This window comes from Monosiga brevicollis, genomic scaffold (genome assembly GCF_000002865.3).
Source record: "Monosiga brevicollis MX1 MONBRscaffold_40 genomic scaffold, whole genome shotgun sequence".
Classification (NCBI taxonomy): Eukaryota; class Choanoflagellata; order Craspedida; family Salpingoecidae; genus Monosiga; species Monosiga brevicollis.
In genome coordinates this window covers 276,412-294,935 of record NW_001865077.1, presented here as the reverse complement: position 1 = coordinate 294,935, position 18,524 = coordinate 276,412, and the positions used below count along the sequence as shown (strand labels likewise).

General features: G+C 55.9%; 6 protein-coding genes across 6 annotated transcripts in view; 3 read left to right on the top strand and 3 right to left on the bottom strand.

The window, feature by feature from the left end:
- MONBRDRAFT_29943 (uncharacterized protein) overlaps positions 1–108 on the bottom strand; it is a gene marked incomplete at both ends in the record, with an annotated part of 1,483 nt that extends 1,375 nt beyond the window's left edge. The window contains one exon of the mRNA XM_001750362.1: positions 52–108. Coding sequence (XP_001750414.1) covers positions 52–108 — 57 coding nt within the window. The remainder of the gene's footprint in view (positions 1–51) is intronic.
- Positions 109–393: 285 nt separating this feature from the next.
- On the top strand, positions 394–1,322 carry MONBRDRAFT_29942 (uncharacterized protein; the record flags this gene model as incomplete). Its single annotated transcript, XM_001750399.1, has 5 exons — positions 394–489; positions 548–618; positions 696–799; positions 943–1,022; positions 1,206–1,322. The coding sequence occupies 5 exons, from the start codon at positions 394–396 to the stop codon at positions 1,320–1,322; spliced, it is 468 nt and encodes a 155-aa protein (XP_001750451.1).
- A 576-nt stretch (positions 1,323–1,898) lies between these two features.
- Positions 1,899–3,596, bottom strand: MONBRDRAFT_39154 (uncharacterized protein; the record flags this gene model as incomplete). Its single annotated transcript, XM_001750361.1, has 5 exons — positions 3,129–3,596; positions 2,904–3,026; positions 2,428–2,760; positions 2,238–2,338; positions 1,899–2,103 (listed from the first exon to the last, which is right to left on the bottom strand). Exons 1-5 carry the CDS (start codon positions 3,531–3,533, stop codon positions 1,899–1,901), a joined length of 1,167 nt encoding a protein of 388 aa, XP_001750413.1. The 5' UTR covers positions 3,534–3,596.
- Positions 3,597–4,623: 1,027 nt separating this feature from the next.
- Positions 4,624–12,874, top strand: MONBRDRAFT_34564 (uncharacterized protein; the record flags this gene model as incomplete). The annotated part of the gene is made up of 18 exons (XM_001750398.1): positions 4,624–4,830; positions 4,996–5,076; positions 5,303–5,566; positions 5,665–5,741; positions 5,825–5,926; positions 6,187–6,363; positions 6,477–6,818; positions 7,644–7,719; positions 7,872–7,935; positions 8,224–8,477; positions 8,578–8,697; positions 8,814–8,869; positions 8,974–9,146; positions 9,264–9,621; positions 9,735–9,801; positions 9,936–10,153; positions 10,279–12,495; positions 12,644–12,874. 18 exons carry the CDS (start codon positions 4,624–4,626, stop codon positions 12,819–12,821), a joined length of 5,031 nt encoding a protein of 1,676 aa, XP_001750450.1. The 3' UTR covers positions 12,822–12,874.
- A 1,419-nt stretch (positions 12,875–14,293) lies between these two features.
- MONBRDRAFT_34563 (uncharacterized protein) lies at positions 14,294–15,877 on the top strand. Its single transcript, XM_001750397.1, has 3 exons — positions 14,294–14,454; positions 14,639–14,874; positions 14,995–15,877. The coding sequence occupies exons 1-3, from the start codon at positions 14,370–14,372 to the stop codon at positions 15,487–15,489; spliced, it is 816 nt and encodes a 271-aa protein (XP_001750449.1). The 5' UTR covers positions 14,294–14,369; the 3' UTR covers positions 15,490–15,877.
- Positions 15,878–15,996: 119 nt separating this feature from the next.
- MONBRDRAFT_29938 (uncharacterized protein) lies at positions 15,997–18,170 on the bottom strand (the record flags this gene model as incomplete). The annotated part of the gene is made up of 4 exons (XM_001750360.1): positions 15,997–16,371; positions 16,462–16,590; positions 16,692–16,977; positions 17,170–18,170. 4 exons carry the CDS (start codon positions 18,168–18,170, stop codon positions 15,997–15,999), a joined length of 1,791 nt encoding a protein of 596 aa, XP_001750412.1.
- Positions 18,171–18,524: the final 354 nt, after the last annotated feature.

The window sequence follows — 18,524 nt, the reverse complement described above, 5'->3', positions numbered from 1 at the left end:
AATGGCTGGCTCGACCTCGATCCCCGCATCATGGCAGCCACCTGCGCTTACGTCGCCCACAAGGTCGGAAAGGGCCTCGATCACCAACACCAACACCAACACCACCATCCCTGACCCTTTCCCAATACTTGACCTGGCTGCTCACTGCGCCCTTGTCCTTTCTTCGGCAGACGGAAGAGGCTGGAAACCTGTCTCTCAAAACTGGCACCCGGGACCATCAAAGCCTCGTCACCATTTTTTGCAATTGTGCGTCCTTGCTGCCCCGAACCGTGCCTTCCCCTTCCTGCACCCACCGGCCTAACACCCCATCGTGCCTGCTCGCCACTTGTGACACCAGGTATGAAGCGCCTAAATGTCAACCTGCAAGCGCTACCGGGCGCCGAAAATGCCACCATGTGGCCCTTTACATCAGAGGAGCACGTCATCTCCTACATCCACGAAGCAGAATCCTATTTGCTTCGTCTCATGGTGAGGCATGAAGCTGCCACGGTACCCGGCCTCTTCTTCATAACCACCCCTCACCATTACTCCGCCGCCCTCGCCCCAGGATTGCAGCATCGTCGTTTACTTGCCCCACCGCGACCTGATGGAACAGATAGCCGACATTGGTATCAAACGGTGCGCTTGACCATCCAGTCGCCCGCCCAACTGGGCCCCCTTACCAGTTCTGACCTGTACCTGGCTCCCATATGCAGGGATAAGGATCGTGAGCGCCTCACAGAGGTGTCTTGGAGCATCCTCAACGACGCCATGCACACCAACGTTCCCCTCTATTCCCCTCCCTTTGTAATTTCTCTGGGTGAGTCCGGTGGCCTTCTTGTTCATCGTCCCAACGGGAGCCATTTTCTTGGTATCACCTCCTCGCCCTCCTCTTCCTTCACTCGCGCTTTGCTTTTACTCTGTCGCCTTTTGGCCTCCTTCTTACACCAACACCACCTGCAGCCGCCATTCATATGGCATCGTCCTTTGAAAACATTGACATAACGACCTGGCTCGCCAAGCAGCAAGTCGATGCCGAAGCGGTGGGTACCATGCCCTTCTCAAACCTTTCTTGCACCGTGCTGTCCCCACCTTGGGCTTGTTCTTTTCCTTCCGTCTCCTCTCCTCCGTTCCCTTTTCCCCCTGGTCCTTCTCGCTCCCCATCCGCTTCCCATCTGCTGTCTCTCTCACTTCACCTCAATCCCTTTTCCTTGGCCGTTTGACAGTTGGTCGACATTATGCAAGCTCTGCTCAACTACTACCGCTTCTATGCTACGGTACGTTGCAAGTGCAAGCCCAACACTGGCTCTTGTCGACGCATCAGCACACCGCTAGCCACCTGATTCCACATGATTCCTCTAAACGCTTCCGGTAGACCTACGTGGAAGCCGGGCATGAAGCCATTAAACTTTGTTGGCAAGTTTGCAATCGCCTCGATCACGCCGAGCCTTTGCCGTTGGAACGCCGTGTCAAGCAAACACGATCCTAGGCTTCTCCTGACCGACGAGCTTGCCGCCACGTTGGTTTTTTTTTTTTTTTTTTTTTGGTTCGTTGACCCATGTTTGCTCTGCAAGCTTGGGTTCCCATCACCCAGCATGATGGCCCAATGTTTTTGGCGCTGAGCGCCCCTTCCTATGACCACCTTTTTGCCTTGCTTTTGAACATGCATTTGTACTTTGACGAATGGTGTGGCACAAATGGGCTTCCACTCTCCTACTTCTTGTTCCTTTGGTGCCCGCCCAAGATGAATTGCAACTCCGCTTTTGACTATTCGAGGCTGGTCCAAAGGGGCTGGCCACAAAGTCAATTGCAAACATGCACCACACATTCAATTGCCCTTCCCACATGCTCACCGCCGGGATGACGGGCAGGCGTTGGCCCGTCCTCTGTGTGGTGCAGGATGAAGCGGCCGAGTCAGCTCACGGCTCGAGGGTGGCGCCGGCAGTGGCGCCAGTGTCCATGGAGGCTGCCTCCGTGCTCTCCTTCACAGGCGATGCTGGCTCTGGAAGGGCAATGCCACAGAGAATAAAGGCGGCATGGCGTTCAGCAGCCAGCTCGCGAGCCGAGGCCTGGATTCGATCGCGCTGCGATTCATCCAGCTGAATATTCTTGACAATGTGCCATCTGCAAAAGGAAACCAGAAAGAAAGAGCAATGATCCCCAACAGTGTGAGAAGAAGAGAGACTAGCAGGCAAGCAAGACTGGAACGGACAACCAGGAAAGCGGGATTGATAGGAAGACTCGACAGCAGGACATACTCGCCGCCAGCCTTGATTTTAACTGGAAAAGAAAAGAAGAGGCCATCCGCCACCTGGTAGGGGTTGCCATTGGTATAGACGCCCATGCTGACAGTTTCTCCCTAAGCGTGGAGCAAAGGATTCTTGGGGTGAGCGGGACAGGCACCGGACAGGTGGATTGCCTGGCATGGCGTTGTCGAACACAACTTACCTCGCGCGTACCACCATGCAAGGCGCACACGTGATCGGCGACAGCGCGCGCAGCAGACATGGCGGGGGTTGTTTGCCGCTTGCGTACAATGGCCTTGCCACGTTGGCGGACATGATCCACCAAATCCTTCAGAAGAAAACCGTCATCCCGAAGAACGGCGCGCAGTTTGACGGGAGGCAGCTCGGGCTTGGGCTGCACGATGACGGCCTGGCGAGTGTCTGGAAACATTGTATCACTGTGATTTCCCCACACAATAAGGTTGCGAATGTCACGACCAGTGTGTTGCAGCGGCACGGTGCTCTCGAGCTTGTCTTCATTCAAGCGGGCGGCAATCTATCAATTCAAGCAGTACAGGGGAACGCAAAAGCGAGGTGGATCGAGAAGTGAGAGTAAAAAAAAAAAAAAAAAAGCAAGCAGGTCATTTGCTCGGTGCCAGATGCGTGGGCGGAAGAGCATGGGTAGAAGCAAGTGCGTACGTGGGCAGCGGCGCGATTTTGGTCGAGCCAGGCCAAAGAAGTGAAATTTTCCTTGGGGACGCTTTTGGCAAAGCTACTGACAATGAGAGCGTTGGTGGCACTGGGATTGGCCACGACGACCACCTATAGGACAAGAGGAACAGATAAAAAGTAGCAGGGGAAGCGTGAGCTCATAAAAGGCTTACGTGCTGGGGAGGATGGGTGACTGGCTTACGACTGGCTTACCTTGGTGGTGGGTTTAGCGACGCGATCAAAGGCGAGGCCGTGTTCTTTGAAGATGACGGTATTGGCGCGCAGAACATCAAGGCGGTTGTTGCAGCGGAGCATGGGGTCCGCATCCTCGCTGCGGGGGATGGCGGAGAGAAGGATGGCATAGTCAACGTTTTTAAATGCAGCATCGGGGCTGGTATGGGTGCTGACGTCTTTGAGGAGCCGGAAGGCGCAGTCCTGAAGCTCCATTTGGACGCCTTCCATCTTGGCTTGAAGGAGGGGAATGTCAAGCAGGCGAAGCGCGACGGGTTGATCGTGCCCAAAAACCTCTCCCGAAGCGATAAGATAAACGAGGTTATAGGCCGTGTAGCCCGCGGCACCGGTGACGCAGACCGTGAGGGTGGGCTTGGAGAACTGCATGCACAGAGCCTTGGCGGTCTGGCCTGGGTGATGCTGGGCATTGATTTTGGCCTGCTGGTCATCAGCACCCAGGCTGACGTCGTACCACCTGCTCATCTGCGGGGCGCGAAGAGGGGCAGGGAAGGCGTTGGTCAGGCAACGAAACGTTTGTGGGAAAAAAAAAAAAATGCCAAGCCGAGCGAATGGAAGAGAGAAAAAAAGAAAAGGAACTCACAAGGGCAGCAAACTCGGTGAATCCACCAATCAGAGTCGGTGTGGGATTATCCTATCGTGCATTCGAGGGTTGATGAGGCTTTTAAGGAGAGGCGCTGGGCGACGGACAAGGGCTGGCGCAACGTACGGCGGCAGCTTCGCGCCAGATGATGGGCGAGGAGGCATGTTTCCAGCCATGCTTCGCACAGAGGCTCTGAAGCCATTCAGGCCACTCTTCATCGGAGAAGGTGCGAAACTGGGCCTGCATTTGGTCCCGAATCATATAAAAAAAGGGGGGGGTGCGCGGATGAGGGGCTTGAGCGTGCATCTGAATGATGATGCGACGCGGCTGGCAGCAGCCACGGTGCGGTGCGGGACACTAACGTGGTAGTTGGGAAAGGATTTGCAAAGGCGATCGGCCAAGAGCTCAGCCTACAACACATGGTCATAGGTGCAAGGCCAGCCAAAAGGTGCAGTCAAACAACGGGGATGGGATGGCAGCCAAAGCAGGCACGAGGGTGGTTGCTCGGGACCTTGTTGTAAAAGCTGCAGTCGCGGCGGCCGGCAATCACAAAGTGTGCCATGGCCGCGGGGGGGTAGAAAAGATGTCTTTAAACTTGGAGGAATGAAAAGCAAAAGAATGTGCGCTGCCAGGCAGCGGGTTTGGGGACCCCGGCCACAGCACCAATGCGCGACGAGGTCTGGGCAAGTGCTGCGAGTGCAGCCGGAACAAGGTTGCGCTAGAGCTTTGCGGCCTCAAGATCAAGACGGAACCTACTTGCCAAGGTTGAGAGGCAAAGACAAGCACGCAACACGAAACGTCAGGGTGAACTTTGCACACGGCGTTTGGCTGCAGGCGGGACCAAGACAGGTGTCGCGCCCCGCGTTGCACAACAGGATGCTCGCGCTGTCTGCTTTCACCCGCTCGTTCCTCTCCGCCCTAGCCCGCCCAATGGCTGCCAGCACCGACGGGCAGAGCGAGACAGAGAAGGAGCCAGAGAGACAAGAGCAGACGCAGGCAGTGGCGCGCTGCCGCTCGCTGTGCTTCGCTTGGACCAGGCAGAGGCCCCTCCCCTCGCCCAGGGGAAAACAAGTTGACCCGCACGTACCGCTTGCGCCACGCTCGCAGACGCCCGGGGCAGGTCACTGAACGAGCAGAACAGCCACGTCACACCCGCACTGGAAGCGCTATCACCTCTCTGCAGTGACCGCAGTGCTTGACAAGACGGTCGCTGCCGTTTCGTTCCGTTTTTTTTATCTCTTTTTTTAGAGAGAGAGAGAGAGAGAGAGAGAGAGAGAGAGAGAGAGAGAGAGAGAGAGGACAACAAAGGGAACGATAATAAAATCTGACGTGTGAATCTCTCTGCATCGAATGAATCTCCACGTGTGTATCTCTGATGTGGCAAAGAGATAGATCAACATCTCTGGATTTGGTAACAGATTTGCGACGCATCTCTGTTTTCGCTCTGAACATGTGTGTTAAAGATAACCCAAGATGACACGTTCTCTCTAACTTTATACTAGCCAACACTCCCTCTCTGGCTGCCCGCTTTCAGCGCTTCCATTCTCTGAATCAGGTTCGCAACTGGTCTACCCCTCTGTGCAATCTCATCTCTCTGTTTGTGTTTGTTGGCGCGTTTCGTCGCACAAACGGTGATTTCTTGAATCCGCTGGCGCGCCTCTTCCCTATGCGGTTCGCTCTCTACCCCACACACACACACTCTCTCTCTCTTTCGTTCTCTCTCTTTCTCTCTCTCTCTCTCTCTCTCTCTCTCTCTCTCTCTCGGGCTCTCGCTCATCCTCTCTCCCACACAGCATGCATGTCCCTTGGCTCTCTCATGGTGGGCATGGGGGTTGCCGTTTGACTCGGCCCGTGCGGCGCGCTCTCTTACACACTTTAAGGGGCGTTGCCAAGGCCAACGGGGAATTCTTGTTGTAGAATGATGTTGAGAACACTGGTTCTTTTGGCAACTGTGGCATTGGCTACACTCTGCCCACCCATCGATTACGTAACCGGTTCCATGTACTTGGAGGGATGTCGTAATACCCCACCAGGGGAAAAAAATAATCGAGTTTTGAACATCACTACCAAATGTCAGACCTCTCTCTGCCGCTCAATTTCTCTCTCTCTCTCTCTCTCTCTCTCTCTTCCTCTCTCTCTCTTTTTTTTCCTTTGTCCAACTGTTCAAAATGGCATCCCGGTACGTCTCGGCACCCTTGCATTCAGAAGACAGCACGAATGGCCGCTGCCACTGGCACGCTTGGTCTTTCCCTTGGCCCCCTGGGGTGTGAGACTGCTGCTGCTGCTCCAGTCGCTCGCACTCGCTGTGAGCTTGGCGCAAGAAATTAAGCGCGCAGCCTTGATTTGGGCCAACAAAATCTTGGCGCTGGTCTGACCTTTTGACTTCCTGTGCCGTCCTGCTCGGTTCCGTCCCCTGGTTCCCGTTGCTCGGGTGTGTAGTGAGGCTGGCAAGCGCGTCTTTGACTTTGCGGCCATGGTGGCCCGTGTGCCCGCCAGCGCCCGCGCTGACGTGACGGCCCTGCGCAACGCCTACTTGGCCGTTCAGAGCAGGCAAGTGCAGCACACCCCAGTATCGCGCTCGCATACCAGCGGCATAGTTCAGTCCCGAGACAGGCCGTGCAATCCTAGCAGTCTATAATAGGGTGGCCCATAAAATACCAGAACGCACTGCCGCAGACGTTTCGTGACTCTGACACATTGTCGCGCTTTTTTCTCCTCAATATTTGCAGCCTGGCCAAGACTGTCGCCCAGCCCGAGCCCATTGACTGGGCGCACTACAAGAGCGTCATCAACGCCACTGGCTACGTTGATGAGATCAAGAAGGCCTACGACAGCATCAAGGTTGAGTATCCGGCCGACACCGTGTCGGACCAGATTTCTCAGGAGCAGAAGGCTGCCGAGACAGAGGCTCAGCAGGTCATTGCCAAGGCTGATGCCCGCATTGCCGAGCTCAAGGCCCAGCTTGAGTCGATCAAGAGCGAGAAGCCCGTGGCTGATGTCACTGTTGACGAGTTCCTGGCGGACAAGCCCGAGTGGCAGCGCGAGATTAAGGCTGAAATTGCCCAGCACAAGTACCAATAAATCACATTGGTACTGGCCGCATGCTCCTCCTGGTCCCAGTCCAAGAGACTGCGTGCTTCCATCCTTTTTCGCCCTCTTTGTACCACTGGCTTGTCTTCCGTGGCGGTCATGTCGCGACCACGGGACCCCGAGCTTGGAGCTGGTGCTGATGTTTGGAGCTGGTACATGATTGGATACAAACCTTGACGCCCGGGGTGGACGGCCATGATTCAAGCCTCGATGCTTTGGCCTCTTCTACCTTGTTCATGTCTCCGTTTCTGAGCTTCAGCTGCAGTTTCTTGAGCCCGGTCCCGCCGCCGGCCGTATATGGAACGCATTTGTCTTTGCATCGACGCCTTTGTCTGTTTGGTTTTTCCATTTTTTCTCTTTTCCCTTCTGGACTGTATCGGTCCTTGCCCTCTCCTCTCCGTTTTTTTTAAGCATCTCGCCTCTCTGTTGGCATTGCCTTTGCTTGTGACTTGTTACCTACGCAGCGCGTTTGTTTTCATCGGCGAATGGCAGACCCTTTTGGGGTGATTGTCACGCACAGTTTTGCCCACAGAGATGACAATTCAGAGTCCCCAATGATGATGATGATGATGATGATGAACCGTCCAGCGTGCGTGCGTCTCATTCTCGATAGATGATCCTTTGGGCACCTGCACCAACTTTGGGCCCCGCGTCACCTGTTTTGGCCCCCATACTCTTGGCTCTTTATCTCGAGGTGGGATATCATCACTAAGAGAGACAGAAAGTCAGTCTTTCCACACACACACACACACACACACACACACTTTTGAACGCATTTTCGAGTTTTGAGAAAATTTTATTTTGAGAGAAAGAGAGAGAGAGAGAGAGAGAGAGAGAGAGAGACGGGACGCGATGGCGGGTCACGCCAGCGTTGGCATGCAGGTCAGTGGATCAATGGGGGGAGGGGGAAGGGAACGGGACTGCACTCTGGTGGCAGTAATGCGGGGAGGGGATCACGGGGATAGAGGCCTGCTGATGGTGGGTGGTGGGTGTTGGCTGCCGTCGTTGACTTGACTTTTTTGGGGGCTTTGTAGCTGGATCGGTTCCAGGAGGCTGACACCTTCAAGGCCCAGCTGGCGGAATGGCTGGACCACCTTGGTACGCTGGACAGCTCGCGCGGCGCTGCTGCCGAGGCGGGCTCTGAGGCCCCGGGGACGTCGACGGACGAAGCAACGGCTACATCGGCCTTGATGAACGATTTGCCGTTGCTCGTTGGTGCTGGTGCCTCGGGGCCCGCTCCCCCCGCTGAGCTACAGCTTCTGGCTCGGATGGAAGGTCAGCTCACCCTGATTCTGGTCGCCGACTTGTCAACTTGACCCCACATCCACCTTGGCCAGCCTCGTGTTTGCCGGCGCCACCGTCCCTGACCTCTTGACCGCCGTGCAGAAACGCTCAACCGATACCAGGAGCAGCCCCATCTGCTCAACAACCACCTTGACGACATTGTCAAGGCGCTGCTCGACTTTGTGCGCCAGGCACGCACGTGTGCCGTCCCTGGCGTTCACCTCGTCTTCAAACTGCTTTATGTCATTTGCAAAGTTCGCGGCCCCAAGGCCATGACTCGCCGCTTTAGCCATCAAGTTGAAGACCTCCACCTCATCATGCTTCTCATCGCCGAACAGCGGCCCGACGAGCACGATGTACGCGCGCTCGACGAGCGCCACGCTCTTTCACGCAGCCCCCATTCACCCCCATCAGCCACGTCCTACCCGCACACCTCATGCTACGGCTGGCCTTTAGGTTTGGACAACCCGCTACGTTCTGCTCCTCTGGCTCAGCCTTGTGGTTCTGCTGCCGTTTGATATTGCGGTCCTCGATGCCTCGGGCGCTCTGCCCCACCGCATCTTCTCCCTCTGCCAGGTGGGTCTTTCACTCCAAACAAGACGCCTGCCAATGTACACCTTGCTCTGGCCTTACCAGTCAACCAACCAAACAACCAACCATCCCCTTGCCGCTTGTTCACCGGGAAACGACAGCAATATCTCGGCGTTGCCGATACAGCACGCGATGCTGCCGCTCTGCTAACAGCACGGTGCGACCGTTCTCGCCACTCGTCCCCCGGCTCGTCCGTACTTTGGCTTTTGCTACCACATCAGGCCTCACCGTCCTTGCCCATTTTATCCCCACGTCTCATAGCTTTGTTACTCGCCCCGACATGGTGGCAAGCCACTTGCCCAAGTTTGTCGATTGGGGTCTGGAAAACCTGACGGCGTCCCATGCCGGTGGAAATGCTCTCCTACAAACTGGCATTCTTGCCGCACTGGCTCGTGTTTTCAAAATTGGCCAACGCAGCCATCTTCTCCCATACAGTAAGATCGGCGCCTCTTTGGACTCGGCGACCCGATGAGCAGCCACTGGCCCATCAACCAGCTCGCCCGTCATCCTCTCGGTCTTTGAATCTTGGTTCTTGTGCCCCCTTTCTGTAGCCGGGCAGGTGCTCGAGAATGACGGCTTTGTGGCCTTGCTTGACAGTCCCCACATTGTTGTGCGCAAGCTTGTCATGAAGCTAATTCAACGAGTGGGCATGTGTCTTTTGCCCCCGCGCGTGGCGGCCTGGCGCTACCAGCGTGGCAATCGCATCTTGGCTCAAAACCTCCAGTCTGCGGGCGTGCAAGTGCCCTCGGCTCAGCCCCCAGCCTCACCTGCCGACGACAACAGCAAGGGTCATGACGCCAACGGTGATGATGACGAGGATGATGATGATGCTTACGACGTACCTGATGAGATGGAGGAAATCATCGAATACCTGCTAAATGGTCTCAAAGACACAGACACCATCGTACGGTACGTGTCTTGTGGTGGGTCAAGCAGCCGGTGCGCCTTGCCCTCGACGCCCCAACTGCTTCTCACATTGCAGAGCATGGGGCTCTGCCGCTGTCGTTTTTTTCTGCTTCTAGGTGGTCCAGTGCCAAAGGGTTGGGACGCGTCACAAATCGCCTGCCCAAGGAGCTCGCTGATGAAGTGGTATGGTATTTGTACCATGCAGAAATCGAGCCCAAGATTCTGCTTGATCCATGTCTTCTTTTGTTTGCTTTTGTTGTGTTTTGCGTCCGTCGATCAGATTCTTCTCATCTTTGCTGCTGCCTTGGACTCGTTAGGTGGAATCCATCTTGGAACTCTTCTCCCTCCAGCACTCCGATGCAGCTTGGCATGGCGGGTGCCTGACGCTTGCTGAACTGGCACGACGAGGCCTGTTGCTTCCCGAGCGGCTCCCAGACATTATGCCACTCGTGCGGCGGGCGTTGGTCTACGACGTCTTTGTCGGCGTCAACAGCGTAGGCGCGCATGTACGTGATGCGGCCTGCTACGTATGCTGGTACGTCCATGAGTCCGGGTTGACCAAAAGCCGCAGGCCTTCACTTGACTCTCCCCCCAGTGGCCGAAGCACAGCTGTAGCGGCCCCGGCGCGCACTTACCAGTTTGACTGCTGTTTTACGCCAGGGCCTTTGCTCGAGCCTATGCTCCGGCAGTTTTGCACGACTACACAGATGCACAGGCCGCAAGCCTGTTAACGGCGGCGCTCTACGATCGTGAGAGCAACGTACGCCGCGCAGCGGCGGCGGCCCTGCAGGAGAACGTGGGCCGTCTCGGGACCATTCCCCACGGAATTGCCCTGATTGGCAAAATTGACTTTTTTGCTGTTGGCAACCGACGGGCAACGTGCACCACTCTGACCGCTTTTGTGGCTCAGTTCCCCGAGTACCAAGCTGCGCTTGTCGAGCATGTGGCTGAGGTTAAACTATGTCATTGGGACCCGGCCATTCGTGCTGGCGCAGCAACGGCACTCCGCAAGCTGGCGCAGCAGTGCCCGGAGCTGGTGCGCGCACGTCTCGACGGCACGGTGCTGACTCGCACGGCCTCCTTGGACCTCAACACTCGCCACGGGGCCTTGCTGGGTTTGGGCCAAGCTCTGGTGGGCTTGGCTCGTGAGGCTGCAGGTCAGACGGAGCGGGAGGACTTTGAGACGGAGATTGAGGACGAGGGCGAAGGTGTTGAGCGTGCTGCAGATGTGGTTGTCGAACCCGATGCCGGCGTCTTGCCCGAGCTACCAGCCTATGACCTCCCACCGGAGCTGGGCCTGCGGGTGCGGGAGATTGTTGCAGATTACACCGACAAAGGCTACTTTCGCGGCCTCTCTGGGACATACTTGCGGCACGCGATGTGCACCTGTCTCCGTGACCTGGCGCACGCACATGTCTCGCTGCCTTCTGAAGTTGTGCAGGCGTGGCTGACATTTTCGGTGGATAATCTGGTGGTCAGCGACGAGCGGGTGCAAACGGCGGGTTTAGAGTGCTTCCTCGCCTTGACCAGGCGATACGTGCACGCGGCGACAACCACATCAGGCTTGCGGGACTGGTTCAACGCCGAGGTGGTACCGCGCTTGCGTGGCTATCTGGCCACGAGCGATGGCAACAGGGTCGCGGGCGGCGGTGGCAGCGCCCCTGTCTACACGCGCCTTGGTCCGGCCCAAGCGCTAGGAGCATTGGACTGGACCTTACTATCAGACGTGGACGCCACGATCGCCGCATTGGTGGGAGCCGCCACGGTTGCAGATGGCGTGGAGTCGCTCGCGCCCGCACGAGCAGCCGCCGTGACGGCCATTACCACAGCGCTGGTCTGTTCGGATCACCGGGCCGTTCTTGCCATGGCATTGCGGCTGCGCCGCTTGCTGGCCCCGGTGCTAGTTGGACTTGACGACTATGCAGTGGACTCGCGAGGCGATATTGGATCGCTCGTGCGCCGGGCGGCCATCACGGGGCTGGGACAATTTGTGCCCATGTGGATGAGTGCTACCGTGCCGGCGCCGGTCGCTGCCGTGGTGGAAGAGGCACTTGTCCAGGGTCTGGGCAAGGTGCTACGGCAGACGGTCGAGAAGATTGACCGCGTGCGCATGCTTGCGCTGGATACGTTGCAAAGCTTGCTGCAGGCATGTGTCGTGAGCCCGAGGTCGGTCGACACGGCAGCCTGGGCGGCGCTACGCGAGGCCGTGCACAGCATTCAACAGGTGCGGGAGGCGCATGCGGATCATCTGGTGGAGGAAGACACGGTGAGCACCTACCGGGAGTTGGTGGGACTGCTGGATCATGCGGTTTGGCGGCGGGAGCTGCTGCTCGGCCTTTGCGTCACAATTGGCGGATTGACAGAGTCGCTGATTCGCGATGCAACGGTCAGCCTGGTGGGCTACTTTGATGCGCGTGTGGGCACGCCGGAGGGTGAGGCGCAGGCTGCAGCCGTGCTGCAGGAGCTCGTTTCCACGGCTCGGACCTTTGAAGTCGCGGATAGCCGTTTGGTGTTTGCGTGGCTTGATACGGTGCTGTGCGTGCTGAACAATGGATGTTGTGACCAGTGGCTCGCCGAAACGTCCGGTGGACCGGCGACCACCGTACTCCCGGACATTTATGCTTTGGTCAAGGGCTGGGCGCAGGGGAGCAGCAACCCAAAGCTGCTGTTGCGCGTGGTCCGTGTCTTGGGGGCGCTTTTGCCCTTTGCAGCGAGCACGGAAGATGCGGTGCGAACGCTGGGCTTCTTCCTGTGCCACCGCTTTCCCAAAGTGCGACGAGTATCCGCCGAGGTCTTCTACTTGGGGCTCCAAAACTTGCCCGACGCGCTGGCGCGCATGCCTGACGTCCTTCGGGGCCAACTGCTGGCCACAGCCTGGTAAGTTCGAGCCAAAGCGATTGGAGTGTGTCATCCACCATGCATGGTGGCGGTGTGCCTGCCTGTCTGCCTCTCTTGTGCCATGGGGGTTGTGCTCACGTGTGACGTGCTGCGTGTGTGGCATGTGCCTTGACGGGTCGGTCTGTAGGGATGATGCGCCGATTGAGGATGTGCGGGCGCTGCGCAACCTGCTGCTGCTGCATTTTGGACTGCCACCGCCCAAGACCAAGGCGCGCACGGCGACGAGCAAGAGCGGCCAGGAACCCAAGCCGCCAACCAATGAGCTCAACTCGTATCGAGACCTGGTCGAGAGAGCTGGTTACTAGCTCATGCCGTTCATCCCCTCATTCCCTCTCCCTAAATTAAAAGGTGTAACCGACGGCCCGCCAGCTGTGCACTTCCTCTCTCTCAGTTCCACTGAAATCGCTTCGGTCGAGCCGCGGGCACACCGACTGCGCGCCATCTTAGGGGGCAGCCCATCAAGCCTCCCTCCTCTTGCAATGACGCATGTGTTGTGAAAGCATGTTGTAAAACCATGTTGTCAGTGGTGTAAGAGCATTGCAAGTTGGCCTGTGGAACAGGTGGTAGCAAAAGCTGTGAGCAACACGTGTTTTGGCGAGACGACTGAACGATACCTTGTTGGCAACACGTGTTCACCGACGGTGATGAGGTACAACAACTGTTTTCGACATTTATTTGAACCAACTGAAAGGTAATGTAAGACAACGCGAAACACCATGCAACACACAGACGAGCAGAGAAGCAGCACCAGCCAGCACAAGCCCCAAAGCAAAATTAAAGCGTTAGCAGAGATAGCGGTCAGGCTGCGATCGTCTGGTCAAGCGGCTGTGTGACCACATGGTGGTGGTTTCGTTCTTGCTTTGTAGACCTCCCTCTCAGCCTCTGCCTCCCGCTTGCTCCATCTCTTTGACAACCCTCTCCTGAAGACCGACTCTCTGAATCTGGTCTGCTTTCCCCTTTATAACATTCCCAACCCCGTCCTCACTCTCTGAATTTCACACTGCAACACAACACCTCTCTACCAGATTCACTCAGCAGCACACCCTCTCTGCCCTTTGTATTTTTACTTTGCACGGTACGAGAGAGAGAGAGAGCGAGAGAGAGAGAAAGAGAGAGAAATGGCAGCGCCATCTCCTCCTCCGGCTGCTGCTTCTTCTCCTCTTCCTGTTAAAGCTGTTGCTGCATGACACGCCACTGTCTTTATTCGCGCTCTCCTCTCCTTGACTGAGGCGTTTTTTTGTATCCATTGGTCCCTCGTCTCGTCTCGTGCGAGTCACTGGGAAATGTATTGACACGAAAACGGCAGCGCCGCGTGAAGCTTGGTCCTGTGCTCGAGCAAGCGCGGTGTTTGAAGCCGTGTCATCTTCCATTCGTCGTCATGCGTTGTCAAGAGGGGATGGGAGGGCTTGCCCCAAGATGTCGTCAACCCCCCTCAGGCGCGAGGGTGACTTGTTCCATTTGTGGTTGAAAGAGTCGAGCAACCGCGCCCGCGTGCATGTGTGCGAGCGTGTGTGTCTCTTGATGGCTCTGCTCTGTCTCCGTGTCTGCTTCTCTTCTTTCGTGCGCGTGTTGGTGCTGAACGGCATTTGCCCATGTCTCCGTCGTTGTTGTCACCCAGCCTCGTTTTCTGTGCGCTTGGCTTCTGGTTTTCTTCTCCGGTTTTTTTTTTTTTTTCCGTCTGGTGCTCTGGTCTCTGCATTTGTATCCTTGCTTCATGACCTCGCCCACCTCATTTGCGCATCTACTCGCCTTGTCTTTCCTCTTCTTATGTCACACAGGAGCGTCCTCTCGCCCTTTCCTTCCCCTTTTCCTTCCCTCCTTCGACCAAAGGACTCGCAGCAGAGAACGGCATCATGGCATCGCTGCTGACCAAGCTTGGCTGGCTGGGTACCGGTCTGGCCGCAACTGGCGTTGTCGTCGAAACCGCCCTTTTCAACGGTAGGCTTGCTCATTTCTACCTTTGCCGTGCCATTATTCCGTCCCTTTCAATCTTGAGCCGGAACCTTGTTCGCCCCCCTTTGGGCTTACTCGACATTTCGTACCCCGGTTTCCCTTTCGTGCACCTCCCACCACTCATTTTCTCATGTGGTCACTTCGTTTGCTTCGATGCCTGTTACTGCAGTGGACGGTGGTCACCGCGGTGTGATCTTCGACCAGTTTCGTGGTGTGAGCGACTTTGTTCGTGGTGAGGGTACCCACTTTATGATCCCCTGGGTCCAGACCCCCGTCATCTATGACGTTCGTAGCCAGCCCCGCAACATTCCCGTCGTCACCCCCTCCAAGGACTTGCAGAACGTCAACATCACTCTCCGTATCCTCTACCGCCCCGAAATTCCTGCTTTGCCCTGGATTCACAAGGTATGCTGCCCATGCAGTCATTGCGTCTTTTGTTTTTTTTTGTTTTTTTGCTTTTTTTCTTTTCCAGCTCACTCATCGAATCAAACCCCCGCCCCCCTTCCTTCTCTTGCTTTTGCTCAGAACTACGGCCCCGACTATGACGAGCGTATTCTCCCCTCCATTGGTCACGAAGTGCTCAAGGCCGTGGTGGCCCAGCACGATGCCGCAGAGCTCATCACCCAGCGTGAGATTGTTTCGATGAAGTGCCGCGAGGCTCTCAACGCCCGTGCTGGTGACTTCCACGTCATTCTCGACGATATCAGCATCACCCACCTGACCTTCGGCCAAGAGTTTACTCAAGCCGTCGAGATGAAGCAAGTGGCCCAGCAGGAGGCTGAGCGCGCCCGCTTCCTTGTCGAACGTGCCGAGCAGGAGAAGATTGCCAACGTCATCCGCGCCGAGGGTGATTCCAAGGCCGCCGAGCTCATTAGCCAGGCCCTTGTCGAGCACGGCACCGGTCTCATTGAGCTGCGTAAGATTGATGCTGCCAAGGACATTGCCGCCACCATGTCCCGATCGCGCAACGTTGCCTACCTTCCCGGTGGCAAGAACATGCTCTTCAACCTCCAGGCTTAAATTCTTTGAGCCCCAACCGTTTGATCATCATTTTGCACATGCAACATGACATTGTTCTTTTCTCCTTTGTTCTTTTCCCTTGTGTTTTGTTCCCGTGTCACATCGCACTTGTCGCGAGGCCAGCCATCCATGATGGGCCCCACAAACGCACTCTACTACGTCCCTTAACATCCTGTTTCCGATTCCCCCTCTCTTCTTTTTTTTTCCTTCTTCTTTCCTTTTTTTTTTTCTCACCAAGTATTCACCACCCAACTGATCTCAACCTAGCTACCCAATGCTTCCCTTTTTTTTGCGTTCTGGGACACACGCTTCGCCATTTGCTTTCACCCTTTCTTTCTCTTCTTTTTTTTTTTTTTTCTCTTGCTGCTCCAATTGAGACCAAAGCTTGAATGAATAATGCATGTTGTTCTCTCAGTTGCTTTTGACAGGCTTTTCAGTCACGCAACATGCTCGATGGATCCAAATCTTTCTCTTTTGCACACTCGATTTGATTTACATGGGTTTGCTCTAATCATCTGTTGGTAGTTGCGCTGGCGATTTGTCTTGGGCCGACAAGCGTGCCAAATGTTCCGGAAGTTGCTCCTTGAGTTGGCCGTGCAGGTGCATCCAGTCATCCAGGTGAAGACCTGTTGTGACTGCGAGCGAGGCCAAGTCGCGCTGACGCTTGGGATAATACTGACACCAGGCCATGCAGAACTGCTTCAGAGACCCAAGGGCCGAGAAACCCTTGGGATGTTTGCCGACAAATTCGAGGATCAGATCGAGCTCGCCCACAGATTGCGCACGATAGAGTATGACCAAGGATGTATTGTAGCAGCTGACATGATCCTGAGCCAAATTGACCAAAGGCTGCGTGGTCAGCAATTTGACCAAATACGCCGCCTGAACAAAACAAAGGAAGAATTTGGGTAATGAGACGCAAAAGCAAGACACACAGTGGGAGGCGTGTGGGCACTTGAAGGACGGGCGCACCGTGTTCTGCGGTTGCAACAGCCAGCGGATCACGGGCAATTCGCGATAAATAGCATGACGCGCAGGTTCCTCTGCTGCAAACTTGAAGTCGGTGACGAAAATGGACCGCACCAACTGATTGGTACCGACCTGCATCGAAAAATACAACACACACACACACACACACACACACGTCAAGCCAAAAATCATTGGCGCGCTCTCGCGATAAGGTGGCCGAGCGACGAACATACCACAGAATATGACAAGTATTGACAAAAACTGGCAAGATCGAATCCACAGGCCCGCGATGCCAAAAGCCCGTGCAAATGTTGCCAGTTGCTCAAAGTACCGGCAAGAAGCGAGCCACAACAATCGTTGACAAACTGCAAAACCTCTTCGTCCACGTTGGAGTCACGGCCATATAAGACGAAAGCGTCGTCGAGCAAGGCTTGCAACAAGCCAGCCGCTCCGATAAATCGGCGCTCTGCTGGACTTGCGCCACGCATTGAGTTTTCCAGCGTGATGGCCAGTGAGCATCTACAGACAACAACAACATGTGGCGCAAGAGGCAAAATGACGCAAGCGTGAGCACCAAGGCATATCCCATCTTCAAATATCATGAGGCCTGTCTGTGGCATCAAACTCGTCCCACGCCACCACGCTACACACACACACACACACACACACTCGCGCGCGCGCACACACAGGGTGGACCGGGCGGCTACGTACTTGACGGGATCGGATAGCTGAGTGATTTTGTAGGCACCGATGAGTTTTATGATAAAACCGTGTCGCTCACTCTCCTCGGCATCAATCCGGTACTTGGCCCAGGGGCGCAGGTGCTGATAATCGCGGTACGGCTCATCTAGGCTCAGAATCAAGTCACGCTCATGGTCTGTAAAAAACAATGGCAAAATCGGCTCGCCGTTGGTGGTATTCACGAGGTCATGGACAATACGCAGGTACTGTTGGCGCAGGATGCGGCCGGGTGAGCAGTGGCAGCCTGGCCCATGGACACCATGGCCCTCATCTTCATCAGTTTGTGGCTCGCCCCAAAGCAGGGAATCGAAGAGCTGAAAGAGATTACTGATGGCGTTGTGCTCGATCATGCGGGCTTGAAGAGCACGTTGGCGCTCGTCCGTCTTGAGCGCTGACAGGCAGGTAAAGACATCGGACAGCACCAGAGATAATAGGGAAGTTTGCAGCAGATTCAGCGTGCGTCGGCAGGGAGATCGCTGATACCCAGCCAGAGTCAAAATTTGGCTGACGTTGCGCACCATGTCATCGGACACAATGTTCGTCAAGAGGGTCAGTTGAAATGCTTGTGCGTGCTGCACAATGAGGGACGAGGGGTTCGGCAAGATGAAGCTGGTGCTTCGAAGACCGTCAGAAGGCCCCGCCTGTTCGTGATAGCTGTTTGCGAGGTTGAGCGTCGCGGGATGCTCGACAGTCGCCCCATCGGCATGGCAGTACGGCAGCCAAGTGGCATCATCGCCTGTGGCGTGATGCGTCTCAATCAAGGTTGTGTTGTAACCATCCACGGCAAGCGCAGCCAGGGCGGCTGTGAGCTCAGTATCGCGATTTTGATGAGTGGCCTGTCGATCCTCATCCGTCACATTGATCTGGCCGTACTGCTCCTCCAAGTGGGTGAGCGCGGCAGGCGCCGTGCACGCGGTGACTATGTTGATAAGCTCGCCTTGCAAAAGGCCATCTTCGCCCATGCGTGCCATCTCGATACAAAGCTAGGCCACAAGCGCGGAAAAAAAAAAAAAAAGCAGATTGTTGAGGAAGGAGGCAGAGCAAAAGCAAAGCCAGAGCAGACATGGCGCGCGCTGGACAAAAGCCATGCAAGGGAAAGCGGCATGGAAGCACGGCACTTTATGAAAGCACTTTATGGAAGCATGGATGAGAGAAAACAAGAGGCATCTATAGGTATCTATACTCCACGGGCAACAAGGCCTACCTGGGCGAGTGGCGAGGACCAGGCGTTTGGGCTGGCGAGATAGGGCAGGAGGGAGTCGAATAGCTCGTCAATCACCAAGGCTGCATATTGCAAGCCACAAAGATGTGAGGCCAGCGACAAA